The sequence below is a fragment of the Bos indicus genome, chromosome 10 (assembly GCF_029378745.1).
Source record: "Bos indicus isolate NIAB-ARS_2022 breed Sahiwal x Tharparkar chromosome 10, NIAB-ARS_B.indTharparkar_mat_pri_1.0, whole genome shotgun sequence".
NCBI classification, from domain to species: Eukaryota; Metazoa; Chordata; class Mammalia; order Artiodactyla; family Bovidae; genus Bos; species Bos indicus.
Window position 1 is genome coordinate 8,271,000 of NC_091769.1, and position 27,878 is coordinate 8,298,877.

The 27,878-nt window shown below is 43.1% G+C and overlaps 1 protein-coding gene and 1 non-coding gene across 4 annotated transcripts; both read right to left on the reverse strand.

Annotated features, from left to right (window-relative positions):
* Window positions 1–5,041: 5,041 nt before the first annotated feature.
* Window positions 5,042–27,659, reverse strand: ZBED3 (zinc finger BED-type containing 3). Of its 3 annotated transcripts, XM_019968078.2 has the most exons (4): window positions 27,448–27,659; window positions 26,083–26,136; window positions 11,245–11,358; window positions 5,042–10,008 (listed from the first exon to the last, which is right to left on the reverse strand). In XM_019968078.2, exon 4 carries the CDS (start codon window positions 9,992–9,994, stop codon window positions 9,350–9,352), a length of 645 nt encoding a protein of 214 aa, XP_019823637.2. In that variant the 5' UTR covers window positions 9,995–10,008; window positions 11,245–11,358; window positions 26,083–26,136; window positions 27,448–27,659; the 3' UTR covers window positions 5,042–9,349. The 3 variants fall into 3 exon arrangements, with proteins under 3 accessions (XP_019823637.2, XP_019823638.2, XP_019823636.2); XM_019968079.2 differs by lacking the exon at window positions 26,083–26,136 and having other exon boundaries at window positions 11,245–11,353; window positions 27,448–27,658; XM_019968077.2 differs by lacking the exon at window positions 26,083–26,136 and having other exon boundaries at window positions 27,448–27,655.
* LOC139185518 (small nucleolar RNA SNORA47) lies at window positions 22,668–22,805 on the reverse strand. The gene has a single exon (XR_011569097.1). It is a non-coding gene; the product is annotated as a small nucleolar RNA SNORA47 (small nucleolar RNA).
* Window positions 27,660–27,878: the final 219 nt, after the last annotated feature.

Below are 27,878 nucleotides of genomic sequence, written 5' to 3' on the forward strand. Positions count from 1 at the left end.
GTCAGACACGACTGAGCGACTTCACTTTCATGCATTGGAGAAGGAAATGGCAACCCATTCCAGTGATCTTGCCTAGAGAATCCCAGGGACGGCGGAGCCTGGTGGGCTGCCGTCTGTGGGGTTGCACAGAGTCGGACACGACTGAAGCAACTTAGCAGCAGCAGCAGCAGCAGCAGGTAAAACCTGTGTTGTTAACTGTGCGTACTCAGAGACATTATAGTAAGTAGGAATATAACACCAGGAAGTGGAGAGGCCTTCAGGGCACAAGCCCAGGTGTTTTCCTTATGCTCATACACCCAATTTCATTTACCATCTGTACTCCCATGGCTTCCAGGTTGTCTTAGCCAAGATACGTATCCAAGCAGCTTATTCAAGACGGAACCCAGAGTCTTCTCCAAACCTGATCTTTTCCAGTTTACTCTCGGCAAGCAGCATCATCTACCCAGTTACGCAAGTCAGAACCTAGCAGTCAATCTCCGTTTCACTACCACACCCTTTTTCCTCTCCCCCTTGACTTCCAGTATATTGAGTCAGTTCACTGTCACTATTCACCCGGATTCTACTAGCTTCCTAACTTGCCTCCGTGCAGTCACTCCTTCCCTCTAGTCCGTCTTCCACTCTGCAGAACATAGTGTCTTCACAACTCTTTATTCATCATCTTTTGCTTAAATCCTTGCATGGCTTTCCATTACTCTGAGGACAGAAACAAAACCCTAGCCCCTAGGTCCCCAGCTGGCCTAGCCACTGTCAGCCTCTCCGGTCCTGTCTTGGGCTGCCCTCCTGCTCATTCTCTGGGCTTTTTTTCAGTTCCTCAAACATGCCATGTCCTCTCTCATCCCAGGGCTGCCTATATGTTGTTCTATCTGGAATGCTAACTGCCTGTTTACCTAGTTAACTTTGACATGTTCTTTAGCTCTCCGCTAATGGATTCTTCTACAGAGATGGCTCCCTTGTCTCCTGAGATTAATTGTCTTTGGTTCATGTTCTTGAAAATCCAGATGTGTTTCATTTAGACTACTTAACTTGGGTTCACAGCTAAGTATTAGTGTGATTCGTATAATATTTGTCTGTCCATGTGAGCAAGATTTTGGTTTTCCTCAGAACTCATTCCTAGTGCCTTGCACCATACACTTACACACACGGAAGAGGTGCCTGGTGTCATACACCATGGATGCATAGAAGGGGAAGAGTCGGTTGGGTTTGAGGAACCACGAGTGGTTTGGTATCAATGGAGGTTTATGTGACTGAGGAAATGGAAGAAATCGAGGCTACAAGAGAAGGTAAAGCAAAAGCTTTCAAGCCATTTTGACCATGATCTGCATTAAGAAATACAGTTTATGTCACAGCTCAGTACGTGAGGGTCTGTATGTGCATATATAACAGGTTTTATAGATACCAATACTAGGGCTTTCCTGATAGCTCGGTTGGTAAAGAATCTGCCTGCAATGCAGGAGACTCCTGTTCGATTCCTGGGTGGGGAAGATTCGCTGGAGAAGGGATAGGCTACCCACTTCAGTATTCTTGGGCTTCCCTTGTGGCTCAGCTGATTAAAGAATCTGCCTGCAATGCAGGAGACCTGGGTTCGATCCCTGGGTTGGGAAAATCCCCTGGAGAAGGGAAAGGCTACCCACTCCAGTATTCTGGCCTAGAGAATTCCATGGACTGTATGGTCCATGGGGTCGCAAAGAGCTGGACATGGCTGAGTCACTTTCACTTAGCCATTAGTTCATGTAATGCACTTCTTTTTTGTTTTGCAAATTACTGATTCCAACCACTGCATTGATTTTATAGTCCATTAATGGGGTGAGCCCTACAGTTAGAACAACACTGATCTGAACTTGGTTTTCAAACTGTTTGACAGAACCAGTGGCATTTGTCTTAGGAGCTACAAGTGTGTGAGTGTGAGAATGAGAGAGAGATACAGAGGTGGGAACAGGATGGGACACTAAACTGGTGAGTCCAGTTCTCATGCCATTGACAGAATAGGAGTGGGTAACCATTTCCTACTCTAGGGGATTTCCTGACCCAGGGATGGAACTCGCTGTCTTATGTCTCCTGCATTGACAGGCGGTTCTTTACCACCGCACCACCTGGGGGTATAAACAGTACTTTCAGATTTGTCCCTAAATCAGACATTCTTAGGGGATCTTACAGACTCTGCCTTCAGAATATTTCAGTCATGTTTTTAAGGGTTTTGGATATGTAGACAACAGTAGAACCTTAGTGGCTGCAAGCCCCTCACTTGATTATGAATCTTCTCTGACTACTTGAAAATATTAGTACTTCTGCCTCATCAGACATTTGGGTTTTGTGGTCCTAAGTCTGAATAATAGAGCACTGAAGTACCAAAGAAACAAAACAAAAACCATTTTTCAAGTTGTTAGAAATTGGAGTTGATGGAAAACCTTTAAATCAAAAGTCCCTGGAGGATGAGGAGCTTGGGGAAGCTAATGTGATGGACGCAAACAGAGTCTTGAGTGCGCTGAGTCAGGATGACTTTCAGAAATTCTCCGGACAGAAAGCCAGCTTTCCTTATCTGTGTTAGAATGCCATGGTGTTTCATTGCCCAGAAAGCAAGACAGGGAAAAGTTGGTGGACTATTATTAAATATATTTAAACATGTGACAGTGTGTTACTTAGCTTCCAATTACTAGTAGACTTCAGAGGCCAGGAAGGTTGCCAACTCATTCATCTGATCATTACTTACCTTGACCAAAGGCCCGAGAGAATATATACTGAAATAATAAAGCTCTCATTAGCATTTAATGCTTTTCCTTAAAGCCTTCATTTTAATACTGTGAAATCAGATTTCAGAGAATGTCATAATTAAGATTTTCATAAAGAGAAACATTTAATACTGTTTAAATATGTAATGACTCCCAGTGCTATCTGAATTCATTCACATCATAAACCCACTAAAACGGGCTTTAATCGCCACTACGATTATGCTCCCTTTACTTAACCTTAATGTACAACACCTTCAAGGCCAATTTATGAACCACACACACAGAATTATCGCTGCTTTATTATAATCACACCCTATTAACCAGAAATGTTAATCTGGTTATATTCATCAGACTGGGCTCTGAGTAACTGGCAGCTCTTTTCAAAAATCAACTTTTCCTGGAAAGATGAATATTTGGTAACTTTAGAACACACCAGAAACTCCTCAAGGGCTTTAAGCTTGGAAGCATTTGTGGAATAACTATATAATCTTCAAAGGTGATAACTTTGAAGGCAGAAGTGCATAGATGGATTGGCTTTGATAGATTTACTTGTAAGATTGGTCAGACGACTTGGTAGTCACAAGTCGAGTTGAGTTTGACTGGATTGGCTTCTTTGGCAAATCAGGTGTGATATTTATGTTTTGATAGAAGAGTAGTCCCATCGTGAGGGAGAATGATTTGGCAGATCCTTGTGGCTTATGTTCCTCTCCTCTCGGGAGTCATCCCGGAGGAACTTGCTCTTTCTGAAGTCCTTCGGATTGGTTTTGAGCTGTCTTTCAGATAAGTAAGAGAAAAAAGGAAAAAAAGAAGTCATTGTTACTGAGTTTAAAATACGTCATAATTTGCCTAAGTAGCAATCATAATAGCAACTCTGTAAGGTATGTCTTATCCCCATTTTACTGAGGAAACTGGATTTCAGAGAGATTGAAGTGGTTGCCAAGGTGACATCTAATAGAGGTAGTTGGAAGCTTAGATTTTATTTGTAATTTTTTGTGTTTCAACATTTTTACTAATAACATTTGAGCACTTTTTTTTTAACTTAAGAGTTTAATTCACATCTGACTAAAGACTCAACTCTTCACACACACACACACACACACACACACACACACACACACACACACACACACACACACACCAGCCTTTCTAGTCAGTGTACAAATTTATAAACTCCGGAGGCATTCTTCATACCACTTTCTAGGTATCTTTCTCAGAAAAGCCTATGAGGACTCTCTGCACTGGGCAGAGAGACCGAGGAAGACACAAGAGGGAAAGATGAGGATCCCCAGTAAAGTGCTGATTCCCAAGGAAGAGGGGCTCCTCAGGCACGTTCCTTTCTCACATCACCTCCATCCAGACCCAGGTCAGACAGTGTAATGTGCTACGGTAGGTAGATAACGCCTGCCACTTCCCCACCTCCCCACGCGTCCATATCCTAACCCCTGGAACCACAGTATTACCTGGCAGGGGAGAACTCCGTTTGCAGATAGAATTAGGTTGCTGACCAACTGAACTTAAGTTCAGTAGACAGTCCTTTAAAATGTGGACGAGGGAGGCAGAGTGATGGGTTGTGAGAAAGACTGGTCCCTGCTGGCCTTGAAGAAGCCAGAACGTGGGCAGCCTCCAGAAACCAGAAAAAGAAAAAGCAAAAAAACGAGATTCTCTTCTGGAGCCTTTAGAAAAGAACACAGCCCTGCCAACACTTTGAGATGCATTTTAAGACTTCTGACCTGCAGAACTGTAAGTTAATACATTCGTGTTGTTTTTAGCTCCCAAGCTTGTGGAATCTGTTACATCAGCCATACAAAACTCATGATGGCCAGCCTCGCTTCCTCTCAGCACCAGAGCGGGAATAGTCAACATGGACCCAAGTGTCAGCAGACACTCAGGCCACGATACAGGTCAGGCAGTGGTGAAGAGGTGGGTCAGAAGAGAGTCATGGAAGGAGGTCAGCTGTTTGGTTCCCCATCTGGCTGGGGCCCATGGATTGAGGTCAGCTTCCAGTCTGCGGCTTAGGAGCTGTGGTCTCGTAGGCTGTTTCACCTTGTTGAAGTGTGGGGCCTCAGAGTAACACACGGATGGTTATACGTGTCCTGCTTGCAGGGTGCTGTGAGAACCGAGAGTGGGGAATGGGAGAGCACGCTTACACACATTTTCAGTTCTGGGTAGTGAATCTCATAGTGCCTCACTTCTGTAGAAGTGTGATACACCATTGTTATTTTTAATAGTAAACACATATATGTGGCTTTAAACACTTCCTTCTAAATCTACAATTAACAGGAAAATCTAAACAGAACCACCAATTCACTCAGAGATGGCTGTTTCATTGAACTTTATGTTATCATAGTACATTAGAGCCAAGGGGACCTTAATGATCACATCATCCATTTTCCAGACAAAGGAGCAGACTGAAGATCAAACCTTTTTAGAAACAGAATTCCCCAGTAAGTCCATGGTAGCAAAACAAAAGCTTAGTTTTTATGAATCCTTTCTGAGACATTAAGACAGACAGCTTTCTAAAGTAGAAATTCAGCCCAAACTAAGCAAGCCGTTCCCTTCTCCAGCCTTCAAGGGTTACACCTTAGGTGCATAAAGAGCTCTAGCTCTTTCGGTCTTGGTTGTCATTACTCTGATTTGCCCACACCCTCTCCTCTGCCGAATCTCAACTTAAAAGAAGGGGCCCATCACTTGACATCATGGCAGGAGTTCAGGAGTTGGATTCAGGGCATTCTGCATCCCAGTTCCAGCCCTCCACCTTGCCATGTGCCTTGCCCTCAAAGGCAGCAACTGTCTGCTGCTATTAGCAAGCCTTACTGTATCAATCAGGGAAGTTCTGCAGTATAAGAAGGGCACATCCCCATCACCCATTAGCAGTGACAACTCTAATGTGAGCAGACTGGGCCAGAGAGACCGAGGCTATCCCCGGAACCACCTCTGCACTTTCAGATCCCAGCACTTACTGACAGGATGCCAGCTCAGGCAGCTGGTCCTGGTAGCCCTTGTGCTTTGCCAGGTGAGCCAGCAGAAGCCCTCAGAGCCAGAGAGGGCCAGGGCCAGGGCGAGAGTATCTGACGAGGATGGAGTCAGGTGAGCCATGGTAGCCACTAAGTGGATGAGCCACTCAGGCTTATTTTTCTCATCTGTCAAATGATTGAGTTGGACTGCATTTCCTTCTAGGCTTTTCTGGAATTGCAGGTTATCTCAGTTCTTGTGTGGGAAGTCTTGTGTATCTTAAATAAGCTGAATGCTGATAGTAAGGATTTTCCATTTGCAAGAAGTAATTTTTATTTTTAATTATAAAAGTAATTTATGCTTGATATGAAAAAGCTATAGCAATGCAGAAGTGTAAAAAGTGTTTTAACTCCCACAACCACTAGTAAGTCATCAGTCAGGCTAATTGCTTTCCCCATCCCCTGAACAGATGACTGGTGCACCCATTAGCTACCTTTCTTGAAAGAGTGGTTAAGATTCTAAAAGTCCCTCTTTGCTTATTTTAATGGTTTGAACAATTGTTGAAACAAGAATGACATTTGTACTTTTTTTTCCTTTCCTAAAAGTCCAAATTCAGGTTGTACAGCCCAATTATAAACACACATGAAGAAGTTACATTTCAGTTCTTAATAGAAATAACATTATTTTTAGAGTAATACAAAAACTGCAGGAGACAGAAGAATAAAATAAAATGTTAGTAGCAGTCTAAGATGACAGGACTTTGGGAGATTTTTTTCTTTCAGTTTTTCTTCCTAGATTGGGGCATTGCATTTATATCAATTGTGTAATGAAAAAAAAATAATTTTAAGAAAAGTGTTCCTGATAATTGATATACCTTGTGATTAGATTTAAACCAAACAGCCCCAAACTGACACATTAAAAGTTCACTGACTAAACAGCTTTTAAAAATTTACTGCTACTTCCTTTTAGGCTACTTCTTTTTTCTGTTAGGAATTCCACTCAGAATTAAAGATAAAGGATTAATTATATTGGGAAAACTGAATGGGTTTATCGCCTCAAATATTTATTGAGCAGCTGCCACAGGTAAGACAGGGGGAGCTGGAGGAATGAACACCAGCCCGGCTCCCAAGGGTACACACCAGAGGGCCTTCCTAAGGGCTTTGAGACACAAAATGCTGAGAGTCCAGAGAAGAATCATTTCTGAATGATGAGGAATCCAGGAAAGCTTCATGTAGAGAGTCGAATTTGAGTTGATTCTTAGAAAATAAGTGGTATTTTTCATACTCAGATTGAAGGGCTTTTTTTAAGAGGTGGAAGTGCAAACAGGCACAGAGGTGCCAAGACCAGGACACATCAGAACAAGGAGTCCAATTTGGCTGAAGCATACAGCGTTTGTGGAGGAGGGGACAGATAAGACTGGCACAGGGCTGGAGGGGACTTGACAGTCAGGCCACAAAGAGAGCTTGCAGAGGATGGGTGATCTCGTCTTGAGCAGGAAATGTGATATAATCAGTGTCAGAACAATTCCTCTGGCCAAGTTGAGTGTCAGGTAGGTGGTAGTGTGAGAAGACGAGGATGGAAAGGTGAATCCCAGCTGAATGATAACCGGGTCCTGAGCTGGGCAGGTGGCATCAGAAGGAAGACAGGTGTAAAAGTGAAAGTCTCAGTCGCTCACTCATATTGGACTCTGCAACCCCATGTTCTGTAGCCCACCAGGAATTCCTGGTGCCCATGGAATTCCTCTGTCCATGGAATTCTCCAGGCAAGAATACTGGAGTGGGTTCCCATGCCCTTCTCCAGGGGATCTTCCTGACCCAGGGATCGAACCTGGGTCTTCTTCATTACCAACTGAGCCACTAGAAATAGACTCAAGAGATCAGGGGCCTGGGATTCAGCAAGACTGGTGCTCAAACCCCATTCTTCCTCGACATTACTTAGTTCCTCTGAGCCTGTCTCTGCAAAGTGGGTGTAGGATTACTCATGGGATTATATCATGGGGTTACTGCACGGTAGGCTATTGCCCAGCATTTTTGCACAGCTGGCATGGTGAGTGGTCAGTACATGTCAATGTCACTGATGGTACGACCTGGAGCTGGAATTAGGAAGCAAAGGTGTCAGCTCGGATGAGTGAGTAACAAGGGCAACGGTACAGCAGCCGGGAACATGGCATCTGGAGGTAGAGATTGGATTGGACTGCTGTCATCTTGTACAAGCCACTTAAGCCCTCTCTCAGTTTCATTAGCTGTAAAATGGGCAGCGTATTAGTATTAATATGCCCCCCTCCCCAGGGAGCTGCTATGGAAATAAAGTGAGATAATACATGTAAATGTACCTGACACATTTTAAGAGCCCAGTAATTCTTAGCCATTGGGTCAGGGGTGGGGATGTGGAGTTGAATACATTTACCCCTTCCATCCCCAGTGGCAAGATGTGCAAGTAGAGGTGGAGATACGCTGCAGGGGACTGAACATGAAGGACAGACCTGGGAAGAGCACACAAGGCTGGAGGTAGTCAGTTTTTGGCACAAAGGTGACTGTTGCAGCTCTCCAGGTAGATGAACCAAGAAGGAGTACATAATTTGGCCTAAGGAAACAGTCAGACAAAAAAATCCAGAGTATCGGACATTCTATAAGACATCCACGGGGCTTCCCAGGTGGCTCGGTGGTAAAGAATCCGCCTGCAACCCAGGAGCTGTGGGTTTGATCCCTGAATGGGGAAGATCCCTGGAGTAGAAAATGGCAACCCACTCCCTATTACTGCCTGGGAAGGAGCCTGGGGCACTACAGTCCATGGCGTCGAAAGAGTGGGGCAGGACTTAGCATGGCAACACCAAAAGGCCCCAAAAAGGTGAAGGAGGTGGCCTCAGATGGGAGGGTGCCTTCCTCCTTGGCCCAAGTGTGAGGGCTGAGGAGACGCTGGGGAGGAAGCTCCCTTCCTGTCAAGGAGGGAGGGCTGAGGTCAGGTCTTGCAAGTAAGGTGGCAGGTGTGAGGCAGTGAAGTGGGGAACTTAGCACAGCTGCCATCAGGCTGCAACGGGGGAAGGAAGATGGTGGAGGTGAGACAAGGCGCTTGGTACTGGGGGGCCAGCTGGGGAGGGGAGCAAAAGGAGGGCTTCTCCAGGACTGCCTTCCTAAGGCACTAGGAATGATAGGGTAATGAGCAGTTCTGGAAACTAAACGGCCTCCTGTTCAGAACTTGGTGCTGGGCAAGGGCTACTCATCAAAGACTTCCTCGTTAGGAAGTAAAACTTTTGGGGGGTAAAAATGCCTGATCCTCATTTCAATGCACACTCTACTCTGGGTTGCGGGCACATGGTGTGATAGTCCTTGGTGTGTAAGGAAGTTTCGGTCCTTTCAAAGTTACCAAAGAATGGCCATGGCTCCAAATGCTCTAGGTTCACGGGGCCGGTGGCCTCTTTTCCAAAGGCGGTCAGAGGAAAACCCCCGCCTGCGCGGATCCCACAAAACGCCACCAGCAGAGGAGGCCGCCGGAGAGGATCATGAGCATGTTCTGGTTCTGCTTCTCAAGACCCTGCATTTGGCGATTTCAACTCGGCAGAGGGTCAAGGGACTGAGATCCCGCTCCCAGGTGAGGCTGAAGACGCCGCTCCGCGGGCCACACGTGGAATACCACTGGTGGAGTGGGGGTCGGGGGGTGGGAGCGGCCAAAACCTACAGGAGGACCTTCGTGATGACGCAGCCGTCCCTGGGTTCCCCCTCGGGCTCGTCTTTGAGCGGAGCGTGCAGCGAGGGGGCCGGGGCCGGGGCCAAGGCGCCCTCCCGCCGGCTCACTTCCCGCTGCCGCGCCTGCAGCGCCTCCCTTTCGGCCTGCAGCTCCCGGCGCGCCTGGGCCGCCGCGCGCTCCTCCTCCTGCAGCGCCCGCCGCCTGCGCTCCAAGGCGCGCTCGCCCTGCTCCACAGCCGCCTCGCGCCGCGCCAGCTCCCGCTCGCGCAGGCTGCCCCGCACGGCCAGCGCACCCATCTGCTCGAGGAGGCGCGCCCAGTCGCCCTCGGCGGCCGCGACGGGGCCAGGGGCGGCGGGTGGCGAGCGGCGGGCGGAGCTCTCCGCCAGCTCCCGCCGGTGCGCGCTCCTCAGGTGCTTCCACAGCGCCGGGGTGCTCGCGTGCCAGCCCGGGCCGCGGCCCACTTGCTCCCCGCACAGCCGGCAGGTGGCCCAGGGGCCCGCCGCGTGGCCAGGGCGCGCGGGAGCCAGGTGGAAGTACCCCCAGGCCTCGGAGTACGGCGCCCCCAGGCGGCCCGCAGCCGCGTCCGGCCCGCCGGTCTCGTCCATGGTCACGGCCGGCTCTTCGCTCCTCATTGTTAAGGCAGCGCCTGCACCGAGGGAGACAGGGCTAAAGTTAACGACCGCAAAATTACATGTGCAACTGGACAACCGCTCCAACACACAGCTTCTAGGACTAGATTAAACCTGTGAAGAAACCATGCCTCGTTCTCACTACTGATAAAATCCTGTAGTTTGGATAGTCACTTGCATTTCTTTCTCAGTTTAGTTGCTCAGTTGTGTCCGACTCTTTGCGACCCCATGGACTACAGCACACCAGACCTCCCTGTCCATCACCAACTCCCGGAGCCTACTCAAACTCATGTCCATTAAGTCGGTGATGCCATCCAACCATCTCATCCTCTGTTCCCTTCTCCTCCTGCCTTCAATCTTTCCCAGCATCAGGGTCTTTTCCAGTGAGTCAGTTCTTTGCATCAGGTGGTCAAAGTATTGGAGTTTCAGCTTCAACATCAGTCCTTCCAATGAACACCCAGGACTGATCTCCTTTAGGATGGACTGGTTGGATATCCTTGCAGTCCAAGGGACTCTCAAGAGTCTTTTCCAACACCACAGTTAAAAAGCATCAATTCTTCGGCGCTCTGCTTTCTTTATAGTCCAACTCTCACATCCATACATGACTATTGGAAAAACCATAGCTTTGACTAGATGGGCCTTTCTTGGCAAAGTATATCTCTGCTTTTTAATATGCTAAGTTGGTCATAGCTTTTCTTCCCCAAGGAGCAAGTGCCCTTGAGAAGTAAGTCTTTCTCAGTATGTATGTTCATTTGTTTATTTCAGCATGTTAATTATTCAGGAAAAAAAAAATGTTAAAGATGCTTAGGCCTTCTTTCCATAACCAGGAGTCTGAAATTCACTGGATCCTTACCTAACAAGTACTGAGACTAAAATTGGGAAGCCAAGCTTCCCATAAGTTTTAAAAGTGCTTTATATATATATTAGTTTTAACTAGTCTCTTTTATGCTCTTTTAAAAGAAACTGACCTTTTCTGAATAAAAGCAAGGCTCCCTTTTGAATTCTTCTCGCAGTGTTACAGAAGGAAGGAGTGGGGAAAAAGAGTTTTAGGAATGAAAATTTTGTTTCTTAGACCTTAAGTGCTAGGACTGAGCAGCTTTTAAAAAAGCTTTCAGAGAAAACTTTTTTCAAGACAAAAATATCTTTTTGTGATTTTAAAAACCATGTGCTTATGAGAAAATTGTCCTGAGTCATTAAAATGCACATCTCATTTAGAAAGCAGCAATATACAAGGCAGTTTTCTAAACTTTTACCTTCAAACGAGGCGGTGGGCAGTCTCGGTCATTGCTTCAGGGTTTTCAGCAGACCCAAGTTCTCAGGTGGAAACACTGGCGTGACTTCTGAGATCTCAAGAACCATCAGCTGTGCTAGGAGTAAATTCAGAGGACAGGCAGCCAGTAAAAGACATTCAATTAAACCGCCCTAAAAGACACTAGAAATACTAGCTAGTGCCATGACCTTCTGGTGTTCATTTTCCCGACCCTCTCATAGTTGCTCCAGTCATGAAACAAATAAAATTAGTTCTCTGTGCTGCTTATCCCAACTAAATGGCCCTCTCTATATATCTGCAAGATAAAAAGGTTGGTCAGTTCCAAGAAAAAATAATAGTTGTTTGCTTTGTCCAACAAATAGTTGTAGTTAAAGGGGTCCAAACACAACCCAATGCCTCTCATTGCAAGGTCTTTTCTATTAAGAAAGCATTTCCCAATGTGATGACCTATCAAATGAGGAGGGAGATAGAAAAGGTGACATTTCTTCTTTAAAAAAATAACTTCACAAAGGGTCAAATGTATGATTCTCAACAAATCTGCTTTGGAAGTTTAAAAAATGAGAACACCTTGGAGCTCTCCTGAGAACTTATTTCATGGGGAGAATTCAGGCCAAGTTGGGAGAATACTGGGCAGTGAGATGGCCAGTGCTCCTTCTGTCAGGGTTTGAACCAGCAGCCATGGAGATGGTGAAGTTCCAGAATCTTTTATTAAAGGCAACGAGGGATGACTGGGGGATTCCCTGGTGGCTCAGAGGATAAAGTATCTGCCTGCAATGTGGGAGACCCGGGTTCGATCCCTGGGTCGGGAAGATCCCCTGGAGACGGAAATGGCAGCCTACTCCAGCATTCTTGCCTGGAGAATCCCATGGACAGAGGAGCCTGGAGGGCTACAGTCCACGGGGTCACGAAGAGTTGGACACAAAGATAAGAACAGAAAAGACAAGTTGATTTTTTTTAATTTATTTTTTTATTGAAGGATAATTGCTTTACAGAATTTTGTTGTTTTCTGGGCTTCCCTGCTGGCTCAGATGGTAAGGCATCTGCCTGCAATGTGGGAGACTTGGGTTCGATCCCTGGGTTGGGAAGATCCCCTGGAGAAGGAAATGGCAACCCACTCCAGTACTCTTGCCTGGAATGGATAAGCCTGGTAGGCTACAGTCCATGGGATCGCAAAGAGTCGGGCAAGACTGAGCAACTTCACTGGCTCACTGGTCAAACCTCTACGTGAATCAGTGATAGGAATACATATTTCCCCTCCCTTTTTAACCTCCCTCCCAACTCCCTCCCCATCCCCCCCTCTAGGTTGATATAGAGCCCCTGTTTGAATTTCCTGAGCCATACAGCAAATTCCTATTAGTGATCTATTTTACATATGGTAATGTAAATTTCCATGTTTACTCTTTCCGTACATCACACCCTCTCCTCCCCTCTCCCCATGTCCATAAGTCTGTTCTCTAGGTCTGTTTCTCCATTGCTACCCTGTAAATAAATTATTTGTACCATTTTTCTAGATTCTGTGAATATGCGTTAGAACACAATATTTATCTTTCTCTTTCTGAGTCACTTCACTCTGTATAATAGGTTCTAGGTTCATCAGCCTCATCAGAATTGACTCAAAGGCGTTCCTTTTTGTGGCTGAGTAATATTCCATCGTGTATATGTACCACAACTTCTTTATCCATTCATATGTAGATGGACATCTAGGTTGCTTCCATGTTCTAGCTATTGTAAATAGTGCTGCAATGAGCAATGGGATACATGTGTCTCTTTCAATTTTGGTTTCCTCAGGCTATATGCCTAGGAATGGGATTGCTGGGTCATGGGCTCCAAAATCACTGCAGATGGTGACTGCAGCCGTGAAATTAAAAGACGCTTACTCCTTGGAAGGATCCAAGTTATGACCAACGTAGATAGCATATTCAAAAGCAGAGACATTACTTTGCCAACAAATGTTCGTCTAGTCAAGGCTATGGTTTTTCCTGTGGTCATGTATGGATGTGAGAGTTGGACTGTGAAGAAGGCTGAGCACTGAAGAATTGATGCTTTTGAACTGTGGTGTTACAGAAGACTCTTGAGAGTCCCTTGGACTGCAAGGAGATCGGCCCTGGGATTTATTTGGAAGGAATGATGCTAAAGCTGAAACTCCAGTACTTTGGCCACCTCATGCGAAGAGTTGACTCACTGGAAAAGACTCTGATGCTGGGAGGGATTGGGGGCAAGAAGAGAAGGGGACGACAGAGGATGAGATGGCTGGATGGCATTGCTGAGTCGATGGACGTGAGTCTGAGTGAACTCCGGGAGTTGGTGATGGACAGGGAGGCCTGGCGTGCTGCGATTCATGGGGTCGCAAAGAGTCGGACACGACTGAGCGACTGATCTGATCTGATCTGATGGTGGTTTTATTCCTAGTTTTTTAAGGAATCTCCATACCATCTTCCATAGTGACTGTATCAATTTACATTCCCATCAACAGTGCAAGAGCGATCCCTTTTCTCCACACCCTCACTAGCATTTATTGTTTGTAGATTTTTTGATGATGGTCATTCTGACCGGTGTGAGGTGATATCTCATTGTGGTTTTGATTTGCATTTCTCTAATAATGAGTGCAGAGAAGGCAATGGCTCCCCACTCCAGTAGTCTTGCCTGGAAAATCCCATGGATGGAGGAGCCTGATAGGCTGCAGTCCATGGGGTCGCTAAGAGTCGGACACGACTGAGCGACTTCACTTTCACTTTTCACTTTCGTGCACTGGAGAAGGAAATGGCAACCCACTCCAGTGTTCTTGCTTGGAGAATCCCAGGGACGGCGTAGCCTGGTGGGCTGCTGTCTATGGGGGCGCACAGAGTCGGACAAAACTGAAGCGACTTAGCAGAAGCAGCAGCAGCAATAATGAGTGATTTTGAGCATCTTTTCATGTGTTTGTTAGCCATCTCTATGTCTTCTTTGGAGAAATGTCTATTTAGGTCTTTTTCCCACTTTTTGATTGGGTTGTTTGTTTTCTTGGCATTGAGTTGTATGAGCTGCTTGTATATTTTGGAAATTAATCCTTTGTCAGTTGTTTCACTTGCTATTATTTTCTCCCATTCTGAGGGTTGTCTTTCTACCTTGCTTATAGTTTCCTTTGCTGTGCAAAAGCTTTTAAGTTTAATCAGGTCCCACTTGTTTACTTTTATTTCCTTTACTCTAGGAGGTGGGTCGTAGAGGATCTTACTTTGATTTATGTCAAGTGTTCTGCCTGTTTTCCTCTTAAGAGTTTTATAGTTTCTGGTCTTACATTTAGGCCTTTAGTCCATTTTGAGTTTATCTTTGTATATAGTGTTAGGAAGTGTTCTAGTATCATTCTTTTAGATGTAGCTGTCCAGTTTTCCCAGCACCATTTATTGAAAAGGCTCTCTTTCCCCCATTGTACGTTCTTGCCTCCTTTGTAAAAAATAAGGTACCCATAGGTGCATGGGTTTACTTCTGGGCTTTCTATCTTGTTCCATTGGTCTATATTTCTGTTTTTGTGCCAGTACCCTACTGTCTGGATGACTGTAGCTTTGTAGTATAATCTGAAGCCAGGAAGGTTGATTCTTCCAGCTCCATTCTTCTTTCTCAAGACTGCTTTGGCTATTCAGGGTCTTTTGTGTTTCCATAGGAATTGTGAAATTTTTTCTTCCAGTTCTGTGAAAAATGCCACTGGTAATTTGATAGGGATCACGTTGAATCTGTAGATTGCACTTGGTAGTATAGTCATTTTCACAATATTGATTCTTCCTACCCAGGAACATAGACCATCTCTCCATCTGTTTATGTCATCTTTGATTTCTTTCATTAGTATCTTATAATTTTCTGTGTACAGTTCTTTTGTCTCTTTAGGTAAGTTTACTCCTAGATATTTAATTTTTTTTGTTGCAATGGTGAATGGGATTGATTCCTTAATTTCTCTTTCTGATTTTTCATTGTTAGTATATAGAAATGCAAGTGATTTCTTTGTATTGATTTTGTATCCTGCAACTTTGCTAAATTCACTGATTAGCTCTAGTAATTTTCTGATACTATCTTTAGGGTTTTCTAGGTACAGTATCATGTCATCTGCAAACAGTGAGAGCTTTATTTCTTCTTTTCTGATCTGGATTCCTTTTATTTCTTTTTCTTCTCTGATTGCTATAGCTAGGACTTCTAGAACTATGTTGAATAATAGTGGTCAAAGTGGACACCCTTGTCTTGTTCCTGATCTTAGGGGGAATGCTTTCAATTTTTCACCATTGAGAATAATGTTTGCTGTAGGCTTATCATATATGGCCTTTACTGTGTTGAGGTAGGTTCCTTTCATGCCCATTTTTTGAAGAATTTTAATCATAAATAGGTGCTGAATTTTGTCAAAGGCTTTTTCTGTATCTATTGAGATTATCATATGGTTTTTACCTTTCAATTTGTTAATGTGGTATATCCCATTGATTGATTTGCATATATTGGAGAATCCTTGCATCCTGGAATAAACCCAACTTGATCATGGTGTATGAGCTTTTTGATGTGTTGCTGAATTCTGTTTGCTAAAATTTTGTTGAGAATTTTTGTGTCTATGTTCATCAGTGATATTGGCCTGTAGTTTCCTTTTTTGGTGTTGTCTTTGTCTGGTTTTGGTATCAGGGTGATAGTGGCCTCATAGAATGAGTTTGGAAGTGTTCCTTCCTCTGCAATTTTTTGAAAGAGTTTTAGAAGGATGGCTTCTAAAACTTCTCCTGTGAAGCCATCTGGTCCTGGGCTTTTGTTTTTTGGGAGATTTTTGATCACAGCTTCAATTTCAGTGCTTGTAATTGGGTTGTTCATAATTTCTATTTCTTCCTCGTTCGGTCTTAGAAGATTGAACTTTTCTAAGAATCAGTCAGTTTCTTCCAGGTTATCCATTTTATTGCCATATAATTGTTAATAATAGTCTCTTATAATCCTTTGTATTTCTGCACTGTCTGTTGTAACCTCTTTTTTCATTTCTAATTTTGTTGGTTTGATTCTTCTTTTTTTCTTGATGAGTCTGGCTAAAGGCTTGTCAATTTTGTTTATCTTCTCAACCAGATTTTAGTTTTATTAATTTTTACTATTGTTTCTTTCATTTCTTTTTCATTTATTTCTGCTCAGATCTTTATGATTTCTTTCCTTCTACTAATTTTGGAGTGTTTTTTTTTTGTTGTTGTTGTTCTTTTTCCCATTGTTTTAGGTGTAAAGTTACGTTGTCTATTTGATGCTTTTCTTGTTTCTTGAGGTAGGATTGTACTGCTATAAACTTCCCTCTTAGAACTGCTTTTGCTGCATCCCATAGGTTTTGGGTTGTTGTGTTTTCATTGTCATTTGTTTCTAGAAATTTTCTGATTTCCCTTTTGATTTCTTCAGTAACCTGTTGGTTGTTTAGAAATGTGTTGTTTAATTTCCATGTATTTGTTTTTCTTACATTTATTTTCCTGTAATTTATATCTAGTCTGCATTGTGATCAGAGAAGATGCTTGATACAATTTCAATTTTCTTAAATTTACTGAGGCTTGGTTTGTGAACCAAGATGTGGTCTATCCTGGAGAATGTTCCATGTGCACTTGAGAAGAAGGTGTATTCTTCTGCATTTGGATGGGATGTCCTAAAGACATCAATGAGATCTATCTCATTAATGTATCATTCAAGACTTGTGTTTCCTTATTAATTTTCTGTTTTGATGATCTGTCCACTGGTGTGAGTGGGGTGTTAAAGTTCCTACTATTACTGTGTTACTGTCAATTTCTCCTTTTATGTCTGTTAGTGTTTGTCTTATGTATTGAGGTGCTCCTATGTTGGGTGCATAGATGTTTACAATTGTTATGTCTTCCTCTTGGATTGATCCCTTGATCATTATGTAGTGTCCTTCCTTATCTCTTGTAACTTTATTTTAAGGTCTATTTTGTCTGATATGACGATTGCTATTCCAGCTTTCTTTTTCTTCCTATTTGCATGGAATATATTTTTCCATCTTCTCACTTTCAGTCTGTATGTATCTTGAGGTCTGAAGTGGGTTTCTTGTACACAGCATATATATGGGTCTTGTTTTTATATGCATTCAGCCACTCTGTGTCTTTTGGTTGGAGCATTAAATCCATTTAAAATTAAAGTAATTATTGAATATATGTTCCTATTGCCATTTTCTTAATTGTTTGGGGTTGATTTTGTAGACTGTGGTTCGGATCATGAACTCCTTAGTGCCGAATTCAGACTGAAATTGAAGAAAGTGGAGAAAACCACTAAACCATTCAGGTATGACCTAAATCAAATCCCTTAGGACTATACAGTGGAAGTGAAAAGTCGATTTAAGGGACTAGATCTGATAGAGTGCCTGATGAACTCTGGCTGGAGGTTCATGACATTGTACAGGAGACAGGAATCAAGACCATCCCCAAGAAAAAGAAATGCAAAAAAGCAAAATGGCTGTCTGAGGAACCCTACAAAGAGCTGTGAAAAGAAGGGAAGCAAAAAGCAAAGGAAAAAAGGAAAGATATACTCATTTGAATGCAGAGTTCCAAAGAATAGCAAGGAGAGATAAGCCTTCCTCAGTGATCAATGCAAAGAAATAGAGGAAAACAAGAGAATGGGAAAGACTAGAGATCTCTTCAAGAAAATTAGAGATACCAAGGGAATGTTTCATGCAAAGATGGGCTCAATAAAGGACAGAAATGGTAGGGACCTAACAGAAGCAGAAGATATTAAGAAGAGGTGGCAAGAATACACAGAAGAACTGTACAAAAAAGATCTTCACGACCCAGATAATCACAATGGTGTGATCACTCACCTAGAGCCAGACATCCTGAAATGTGAGGTCAAGCAGGCCTTAGGAAGCATCACTATGAACAAAGCTAGTGGAGATGATGGAATTCCAGTTGAGCTATTCCAAATCCTGAAAGATGGTACTGTGAAAGTGCTGCACTCAATATGCCAGCAAATTTGGAAAACTCAGCAGTGGCCATAGGACTGGAAAAGGTTGGTTTTTTTCATTCCAATCCCAAAGAAAGGCAATGCCAAAGAATGCTCAAACTACAGCACAATTGCACTCATCTCACACGCTAGTATGGAGAAGGAAATGGCAACCCACTCCAGTACTCTTGCCTGGAAAATCCCATGGATGGAAAAGCCTGGTATGCTACAGTCCATGGGGTTGCAAAGAGTCAGACACAACTGAGCGACTTCACCACACACTAGTAAAGTAACACTTAAAATTCTCCAAGCCAGGCTTCAGCAATACGTGAACCATGAACTTCCAGATGTTCAAGCTGGTTTTACAAAAGGCAGAGGAACCAAAGATCAAATTGCCAACATCCGCTGGATCATCAAGAAAGCAAGAGAGTTCCAGAAAAACTATTTCTGCTTTATTGACTATGCCAAAGCCTTTGACTGTGTGGATCATGATAAACTGTGGAAAATTCTGAAAGAGATGGGAATACCAGACCACTTGACCCGCCTCTTGAGAAACCTGTATGCAGGTCAGGAAGCAACAGTTAGAACTGGACATGGAACAGACTGGTTCCAAATAGGAAAAGGAGTACATCAAGGCTGTATATTGTCACCCTGCTTATTTAACTTCTATGCAGAGTACATCATGAGAAACACTGGGCTGGAAGAAGCACAAGCTGGAATCGAGCTTGCAGAGAGAAATATCAATAACCTCAGATATGCAGATGACACCACCCTTATGGCAGAAAGTAAAGAGGAACTAAAAAGCCTCTTGATGAAAGTGAAAGAGGAGAGTGAAAAAGCTGGCTTAAAGCTAAGATCATGGCATCTGGTCCCATCACTTCATGGCAAATAGATGGGGAAACAGTGGCTGAGTTTATTTTTCTGGGTTCAAAAATCACTGCAGATAGTGATTGCAGCCATGAAATTAAAAGATACTTACTCCTTGGAAGGAAAGTTATGACCAACCTAGACAGCATATTAAAAAGCAGAGACATTACTTTGTCAACAGAGGTCCGTCTAGTCAAGGCTATGGTTTTTCCTGTGGTCACGTATGGATGTGAGAGTTGGACTGTAAAGAAAGCTGAGTGCCGAAGAATTGATGCTTTGAACTGTGGTATTGGAGAAGACTCTTGAAAGTCCCTTGGACTGCAAGGAGATCCAACCAGTCCATCCTAAAGGAGATCAGTCCTGTGTGCTCATTGGAAGGACTGATGTTGAAACTGAAACTCCAATACTTTTGGCCACCTGATGCGAAGAGCTGACTCATTTGAAAAGACCGTGATGCTGGGAAAGATTAAGGGATGGAGGAGAAGGTTGAGATGGAGAGGATGAGATGGCTGGATGGTATCACTGACTCGATGGACATGGGTTTGGGTGGGCTCCGGGAGTTGGTGATGGACAGGGAGGCCTGGCGTGCTGTGGTTCATGGGGTCGCAAAGTCAGACACGACTGAGCAACTGAACTGATTTTGCAGATCTTTTTTCTTCTCTTGTATTTCTTGACTATATAAGTCCATTTAGCATTTGTTGTAAAGCTGGTTTGGTGGTACTGAATTTTCTTAACTTTTGCTTGTCTGAAAAGCTTTTTATTTCTCAATCAATTTTGAATGAGATCTTTGCCAGGTACAGTAATCTTAGTTGTAGATTTTCCCCTTTCAGTACTTTAAATATATCCTTCCATTCCCTTCTGGCCTGCAGAATTTCTGCTGAAAGATCAACTATTAAGCCTATGGGATTTCCCTTGTATGTTACTTGTTACTTCTCCCTTGATGCTTTTAATATTCTTTCTTTGTGTTTAGTCTTTATTAGTTTCATTAATATGTGTCTTGGCATGTTTCTCCTTGGGTTTATCCTATATGGGACTCTTTGTGCCTCTTGGATTTGATTGATTGTATTTCATTCTTTTTGCTTTATTCTGCTCTTCAGAAGTTATTTCCACCATTTTATCTTCCAGTTCACTGATTTGTTCTTCTGCTTCAGATATTCTACTGTTGATTCCTTCTAAAGTATTTTTAACTTCATTAATTGTGTTGTTTGTCTCTGTGTGTTTATTCTTTAATTCTTCTGCTGCTGCTGCTGCTAAGTTGCTTCAGTTGTGTCCGACTCTGTGCGACCCCATAGACGGCAGCCCACCAGGCTCCCCCGTCCCTGGGATTCTCCAGGGAAGAATACTGGAGTGGGTTGCCATTTCCTTCTCCAGTGCATGAAAGTGAAAAGTGAAAGTGAAGTCGCTCAGTCGTGTTCGACTCTTAGCGACCTCATGGACTGCAGCCTACCAGGCTCCTCCATCCATGGAATTTTCCAGGCAAGAGTACTGGAGTGGGGTGCCATTGCCTTCTCCTAATTCTTCTAGGTGTTTGTTAATTAATTCTTGCATTTTCTCCACTTTGTTTTCAAGGTTTTTGATCATCTTTACTATCATTATTCTGAATTCTTTTTCAGGTAGTTTGCCTATTTCCTCTTCATTTATTTGGACTTCTGTGTTTCTAGTTTGTTCCTTCATTTGTGTAGTATTTCTCTGCCTTTTCATTATTTTTTTTTTTTAACTTATTACGTTTGAGGTCTCCTTTTCTCAGGCTTCAAGTTGAATTCTTTCTTCCTTCCAGTTTCTACCCTCCTAAGGTTGATCCAGTGGTTGTGTAAGCTTCCTATAGGGTGAGATTTGTGCTGAGTTTTGTTTGTTTGTTTGTTTGTTTTTCCTCTGGTTTGTATTTTTGTTTTGTTTGTTGTTTAGATGAGGTCCTGCACAGGGTGCTACTGGTGATTGGGTGATGCCGGGTCTTGTATCCAAGTGGCTTCCTTTGTGTGAGTTCTCACTATTTGATACTCCCTAGGGTTAGTTCTCTGGTAGTCTAGGGTCTTGGAGTCACTGCTCCCACTCCAAAGGCTTGATCTCTGGATCTGATTCCACAGCTGCTCGGCTTCCTGCCTCAGTTGTCCCAGCTCATTCATCCTTGAATTTCCTCACAGCAGAAACTAACAAATGAAAGCCCTGGAGGGAGCTGGGGCCCGCATGGACTGGGGGTATGGAGGTCAGCTGGGTGCTCAGCAGTCCCTGGCACGCACAGCTAGCATACAGAGCACTGTGCACTGCAGAGACCAGCACCATGGAGATCCCCCGACCACACCCAGGCCCGCACCCCCACCAATCAACTCTGCGGTGCCATGAGTTGCTTTAATAATAGTATTTAGTGAAGCTTTTAATTCAGTTGCTCGTTACAGATGCAGTATAGTTTTCTAAGTCTCATTTTTTTTTCCCCCACCAAGTAATTCCTCCGAGATTAGGCAGGATATTTAACATTATCTCTTGACTTAAAAAAAATAAATAAATTTACCAGAATCATCAAAAAAGATAAGTACCAGGCCTCTTTTAACAAGAGGCCTATTTATATATATAGGCCTATTTATATATTTATATTTACCTATTTATATATTTATATATCTATTTAATATACCTATTTATACCTTAAATATACCCATTTATCTATTTATATATCTTCTGATATAATAGGCATTGATTTGAATATGACAATTAATATAAAAAGTCTTAAGAAATTAAAGGCTAAATTTCCCTCAAGAGATTTACTAAACCACTAAACCCCCAAAGCTGGAACGGTGGGATGAGAGGGGAGTTACAGACCCCCTTCAAGAGTAACTTTTTTTTATGTTAGTAAACATTATGTTTAGTAAACAAAGCCAGATTTTAGTTTTAGACTTTTTTTTTTTTTTTTGGTAATCAAACTTTACCTGAAGTTTTTTCTACATTTCTTTTTTTTAGAATTCCATTTCTTCTAAATTAGAATCTTATCTTTCCAGAGTACACCACTTTTTTTTTTTTACTACTAGAAGTACACAAGAGTGGAGAGAATAGAAAATAGTAGTACTTTGAGTCCCTGGTGGCTCAGCTGGTAAAGAATCTGCCTGCAATGCAGGAGACCTGGGTTTGATCCCTGGGTTGGGAAGAGTCCCTGGAGAAGGGAAAGGCCACCCACTCCAGTGTTCTGGCCTGGAGAATTCCATGGACTATACAGTCCGTGGGGTCACAAAGAGTCGGACACGACTGAGTGACTTTCACCAGAAGTCCCTATATTTATAGGCCAAGAGGTTTAAAGTTTTTGTATAGTATCAAGACTATTGTTTTGCATTCTTGAGATTGCATGCTTTCTTGAGGTAGGGGTTGAAAATGGTATATAAGCTTCAGATTCTCCTACCTGTGCCAAAGTCTGAGAGCTATTATTACTGATATGCCCCTACAAGTGCTGGAGGTGACCAATTACTGTCCTGCTTTATCTCCCTATAAGATGTCTCTGGGTTTCTTCAAAATCTGGGAGTGCCACATATAGGAGTGCCATCTTTTCTAAGATATAAAGTGGAAACAGGGGTCAGAAGCACTGATTTTGATTATTTAATCCTTTGGATTTAGTGGAGTGCTCATCTGAGCCAGGGACAAGCAAAACCACAAGTGTCGGCCAACACAGTGCTGCCCCTCTGGGGGCGGCAGAGGGACTTCCTCTGCCTCTGCAGGCCTTCGCTCTCGGAGGTCTTAACCAGTGGAAGGCAGCATGGTTCAGAACTGCCTCACCTTCTCAGTCCTCCGACAACAGCTACTTTCTCTCTCAAAAGGGTCTTCTTTTAACACTTAGTCTCTAAAGAGTGACCAGCAGTAACTGTGGCCATCAACCATTCCTAGGAGAGCCTTCCTAGCTCTGCCATGCAAGCCCTGAGCTCATTTCAACCATCCCTACAGTGCAGAGTGAGAGAAGCTCCTATCATCTGGGCTTGAGAAGTCTTAGAATCTTCAGCCACAACCATAATACACAAAGAGCTCTTACAAACTGGGAAGAAACAGACAAACAAGCCAGTTGAAAAATGGGCCAGAGATGTGAGTAGCTGAGTGACTCAAGAGCAAAATCAGATGGCCAGGAAATTTGTGAAAAGATGCACAACATCACTTATATTAAGTCTGTTGTTAAATCTCTTACACTAACACAAATGAAGAGGTCTATCAGCCGAAGCTGGAAGGGAGGCTGAGAAGAGAGTATACTTGTGCATTCCTAGTGGAGATGGGAAGGCTTTTAGGAAAAGCAGTCTGCAATTTCTATTAATTAAAAATAGATATCATCAGGGATCCAACTCCTGGGCATCTATTCTGTATAACTAAAAAGGACCAATATGTAAAGTAACATGTATTAGGATGTTTGTCATAGGGTTGTTTAGAATGGCTGAAGACTGAAATCAAAGGAATGCCTATCGGCAGGGGAATGGCTCGGTAAACAATGTGTAGTCACCCTGGGGATTATTATGCCACCATTAAAAAGACTGGATTGGAGCTCTGCCAGAGAGATTTCTGGAATAATGTTTTGGGAGAAAAGCAAGATGCAGAAAAATGTGTATAATATGATCTTGTATTAAATAATAAGTAGAACTGTATAGGGTATACAGATTTTTTATATATATGAAGAAAAATAGGGAGACACACTATGGGTTGAGGGGGTAGCAGCTGATGTGAAAGGAGAAGGGGAAGAAGTAAAGACAAGGGCGCTAAGGAAGCGTGCAGGTGGTCATGTGTCTACGTTTAGGCAGAGTTATGTATATGGCAGAGTCTATATTTATATTCATGTATAAATAATAATTGTATAAAACAATCCTCAAGCGTGTGAGTCAGGCAGGCCTAGGTAGCCTTAACTCTGCAGGTTGGAGGGGACAGTCCCATGGGGTATAGTGTGCTCCCATCTGGCCCTGGAGGGGTCCCAGTGTGTGAGCTAGCTTCAAGCGGGTAGTTCGCTGTCCCTTGCCTGGGCAAAGGGAGATTCTATATCCAGAGAATGGGGGGGGTACCGTGGGAGGGTACCCCACATCACTCATCTCCCTGGCAGAGGGCAGGCACTCAGGGGACACTGCATTAAACAAAATGAGCCTGATCTTATGCTTCTTAGCCCCAGCTCACCCGAGTCCTCCATCTCCCCATCTGTCAGGGGAAATGGTAAGATTAGGTACCCCTAATAAACTGGTAGCTGAAATCAGATAATGCAAGTGATGTCACTACTGGACTCACCAGTGCTGCTGCTGCTGCAGCTAAGTCACTACAGTCGTGTCCGACTCTGTGTGACCCCATAGACGGCAGCCCACCAGGCTCCCCCATCCCTGGGGTTCTCCAGGCAAGAACACTGGAGTGGGTTGCCATTTCTTTCTCCAATCGCCAGTGCTATAACATTTCAAAATATGAACAAAAGGAAGCTCCCAGTATTTACTGCTCACACATGCTCACCTGAAGATCTTAGTGGCTAAAAGGCAGTGCTGTTTTTCTTTTTAACATTTTGTATACAATAGAGGAGGTAGTTTAAGTAAGAATTCTGAGGATTTTTTTTTAATACAAAAGGTAAATAAAAAAGAATCATAGATCCACTTCCCCATCATCAACCAAATTTACTTTCAGTTCCTCAGTTGATCTTCCTGCAAAATAGGAAGGTAGAAGATAATATAGAAAAGTAGAAGATAATATAGCAAGGTAGAAGATAATATAGGAAGGCCTAGTTTGCTGGAGTCCTGTGATATGCATTTCTTCCTTACTGATTACCCCCCAAAACCAAATATCTATTAACTGATATGGTTAGGTTAAAAAAAAGAAAATGAAAATTTAAAAGTTCTCTTCGTTTTCCTTAAACAATTTTTAAACTATCAGAAATATGCCCGTGAATGTGATTATTTGACTTAGGTCCATTCACTCCATCCACTCTTTCATTCAAACTCTTCTTGTGTATCTGCTCAGGGCCAGGCATGTGCTTGCCACCCAGGATACCAAGAGGAGAATCACATAGCCCCTGCCCTCCAGAAGCCTGCCATCTGGTGAGGAGAGATGCTTCAACATGCTAACGCCCATGATAAAGGTCAGAGCAGTGTTCACTCATGAGGACTGGGGAGGGGTGGGTTCGGGACCCTAGTGCGAACGTTCATGCAGACACCCCTGCTTAAGCATCCTTTCCCTACCTTGCTCAGGGTACAACAGTTACTAAAACACATCACCATAGAGCTGAATCTAAAAAATAAAGCTGCAGTTCTTTAATTGTATAATCTGGCTTCCAAGCTCATATTTTAAATAAAATTTCTTCAAGCTAAATAAAAGCTCTGCTAGCATGAAATTAACAGTGGAAAATTTTGAATCCAATTTCAGGCAGAAAAAAAAAACTGGAAAAAAGAGTAGACTTTAGTTATTTGAAAAAGGAAAAAGTGGTGTTGATGGTATGATGCTTCTGAATTCTCCTTTGATGCGTTTTCATTCTATTATCTATTAATTGGAAGGGGTGATGTCTAAGCTGGTGGAAGATAAGACATTTGTGTTAATTACCTCTGCATTTGATGGTCTCTGAAGAAGTTGTATTCTTTTAATAATTTATGAGATTAAAACCTAGATTTCTCAGTATGATCTCCCAGAATACCAATATAGAGAATAAGGGAAGAGATTGCAACCTGGATGAATAATTTGTGTAAATAATGGTGTAAACACACCATGAATGACTATAACATTGAGAATCACCCCATAAGCCACCCACGGAAGTTAATTTTATTATTTCATACTTAAGCTTTACACATACAATATATCAGGCAAGCTAAAGGCCAAAGAACCAGGCAATGTTCTCAAAAGGAAATAACAGATGAATTAAAGCTCTGTTTGTCCATCCAGGGTTAATCACTTTAGGTAGATTAATCCAGCAGAGTTATAAACAAGTATGTGCAGGTTGAGCCTGGCTGGATCTTAGGTGAGAAATTCACTCTAATGTGAAAGCCACACAGACTTGTGTGAAAACACTAAAAGCATTTTTATCCACCAGTAACTTTAATCAAAGCAGAATATAATAATTAATACAAATAATTACCTGTGACAATTGACGTATCAAGGAAACCACAATTCATCCTTTAGCTATCCATCTCTTTGAAATATTAATTTACTACCATGTATTAATCTATTTATAAACATATCCAGACAATTAGAAAAATTAGTCTGTAGTCAGCAGACTGAAGGCTTAAATAAATAAAAAATGCTTCCAAACTGTAAAGGATGGATACCTCGGTTAGGGAATTGAGTGAAAAAGTTTAGAAAAATGTTACACATGGAGTGTAAAAACTATACTGGACCCACAACTAATTAACTGGTATATAGAGATAGTCTCTAAATGTCATAAACCCAAATCTGAGATACCTCTACCATTAGCTAAAAGGCTGAGCAGCATTATTAATGCATTTTTTAAATGAAAATCTTCCCTAAAATGGACCTTTATTTCAGGCCTACATTACTTTATTTAATACATTTGTTCCTAAAAAGAAGGGTGCTGATCCATTTTCATCTTGTAAAATGCATAATTTAAATGAATTAGAGGGATGTAAGATTTTAATTACCCGGTTTTGGCTCTTGACTTTTGCATACTTTATTGTATACTTTTTCATTATCAGTTGCCTCAAGCTATTTTTAGTCCAAAAAAAGTATATGAATAATTACATTAATGAAAAGTCCACCAAAGGATTACCCTAGTTATGTCCATTTATCAAGCTAATTTCTACAAGTTTGTCTTAAAAAGCATTATCGTTGTAGTCTTGGCTAATTAGAAGTTCTTATGGTGGCAGGTACTTATTTTTTTTCTTTTAAGGAGGGAAAAATAACTTTGCTGGGTAAACTTCGAGCATTAGGTTAGCGTAAGTGATTAGAGCAAACTGCTCCTGTCTGTTCCGAAAGGATCAGAAAATCCCTTTGTTTGAGCACGGTAGGGACAGGGGTCTTTGTTTGAGTATCTAGCTTGCATTCAGTTTCTCGCCAAAGTGGGAAGAAAAGTCTCAGTCAGAGAAAGGGCCCCAACCATTTGTCCTGACTACAATAAGGCAACTTTAATAAGGGGAGAGCACAATATTTTTGATATTCCTAAATAACTTTTTTTTGACGAGAGATGGTAGAGAAGGAGCAAAATGAGGTGCACAAAGAAACTGCACGAGGCCTTTACGCAGAATCCCGGGTCCAAACGCATCTTTTACGAAGACGATAACCCGACCACCGCCGAGGGCAGGCCGGCACCTGGCGCACCCGGTCTGAGCGTCGGAGGGTCGCGGCTCCTCTGCGGGCCCCCGGGGCCCGGGGCTGGTCCCCAGCTCACCCCTCCATCCGGCCCGGCCCGGGGGAGCCTCCCGCGGACCCCGCCGCTGCCCCGCCCCGGGAGTCCGCAGTCTCCCCGTGGGCGCGCGCCCACACTCACCCCATCACCTCTGAAGCGGGCGGTGGGCTGGGAGTCGGGGATGGCAGAGCCCCTCCGGGCTCCTCGCAGACATGTTGTCCTGTGCGGAAACCTCCGCGCGTCCTCCTTAAAGACACAGCGCTCCGTTCAGGAGCCTGGGCTGGGAAGGGGGCGTGGGTGAGGACCTGTTGTTGAAAGGGCTGGAAAACCACTCCCAAACCGTCCAAGTCCACCAGCGACAGACTTGCGTTTGCCCAAGTTTAAAAAGGATGTAGTAGTTTAGTGATTTTTTTACAAGTATAATTACACTTTTATATCTTTATATTAATCTTCCAAGACCTGGGTTCCTGGGCTTGAGTCTCTGAGTGTGATTTTCATCCTTTCAGGTTCAAGGTGTGTGATGGCACAAGTTGTCGGAAGAAATGCCCTGAACTAAAGTCTGGACAGATAAA

Coding starts and splice junctions, on each gene's coding strand:
- ZBED3 (XM_019968078.2), bottom strand. CDS start 9,994: ATGAGGAGCGAAGAGCCGGCCGTGACCATGGACGAGACCGGCGGGCCG.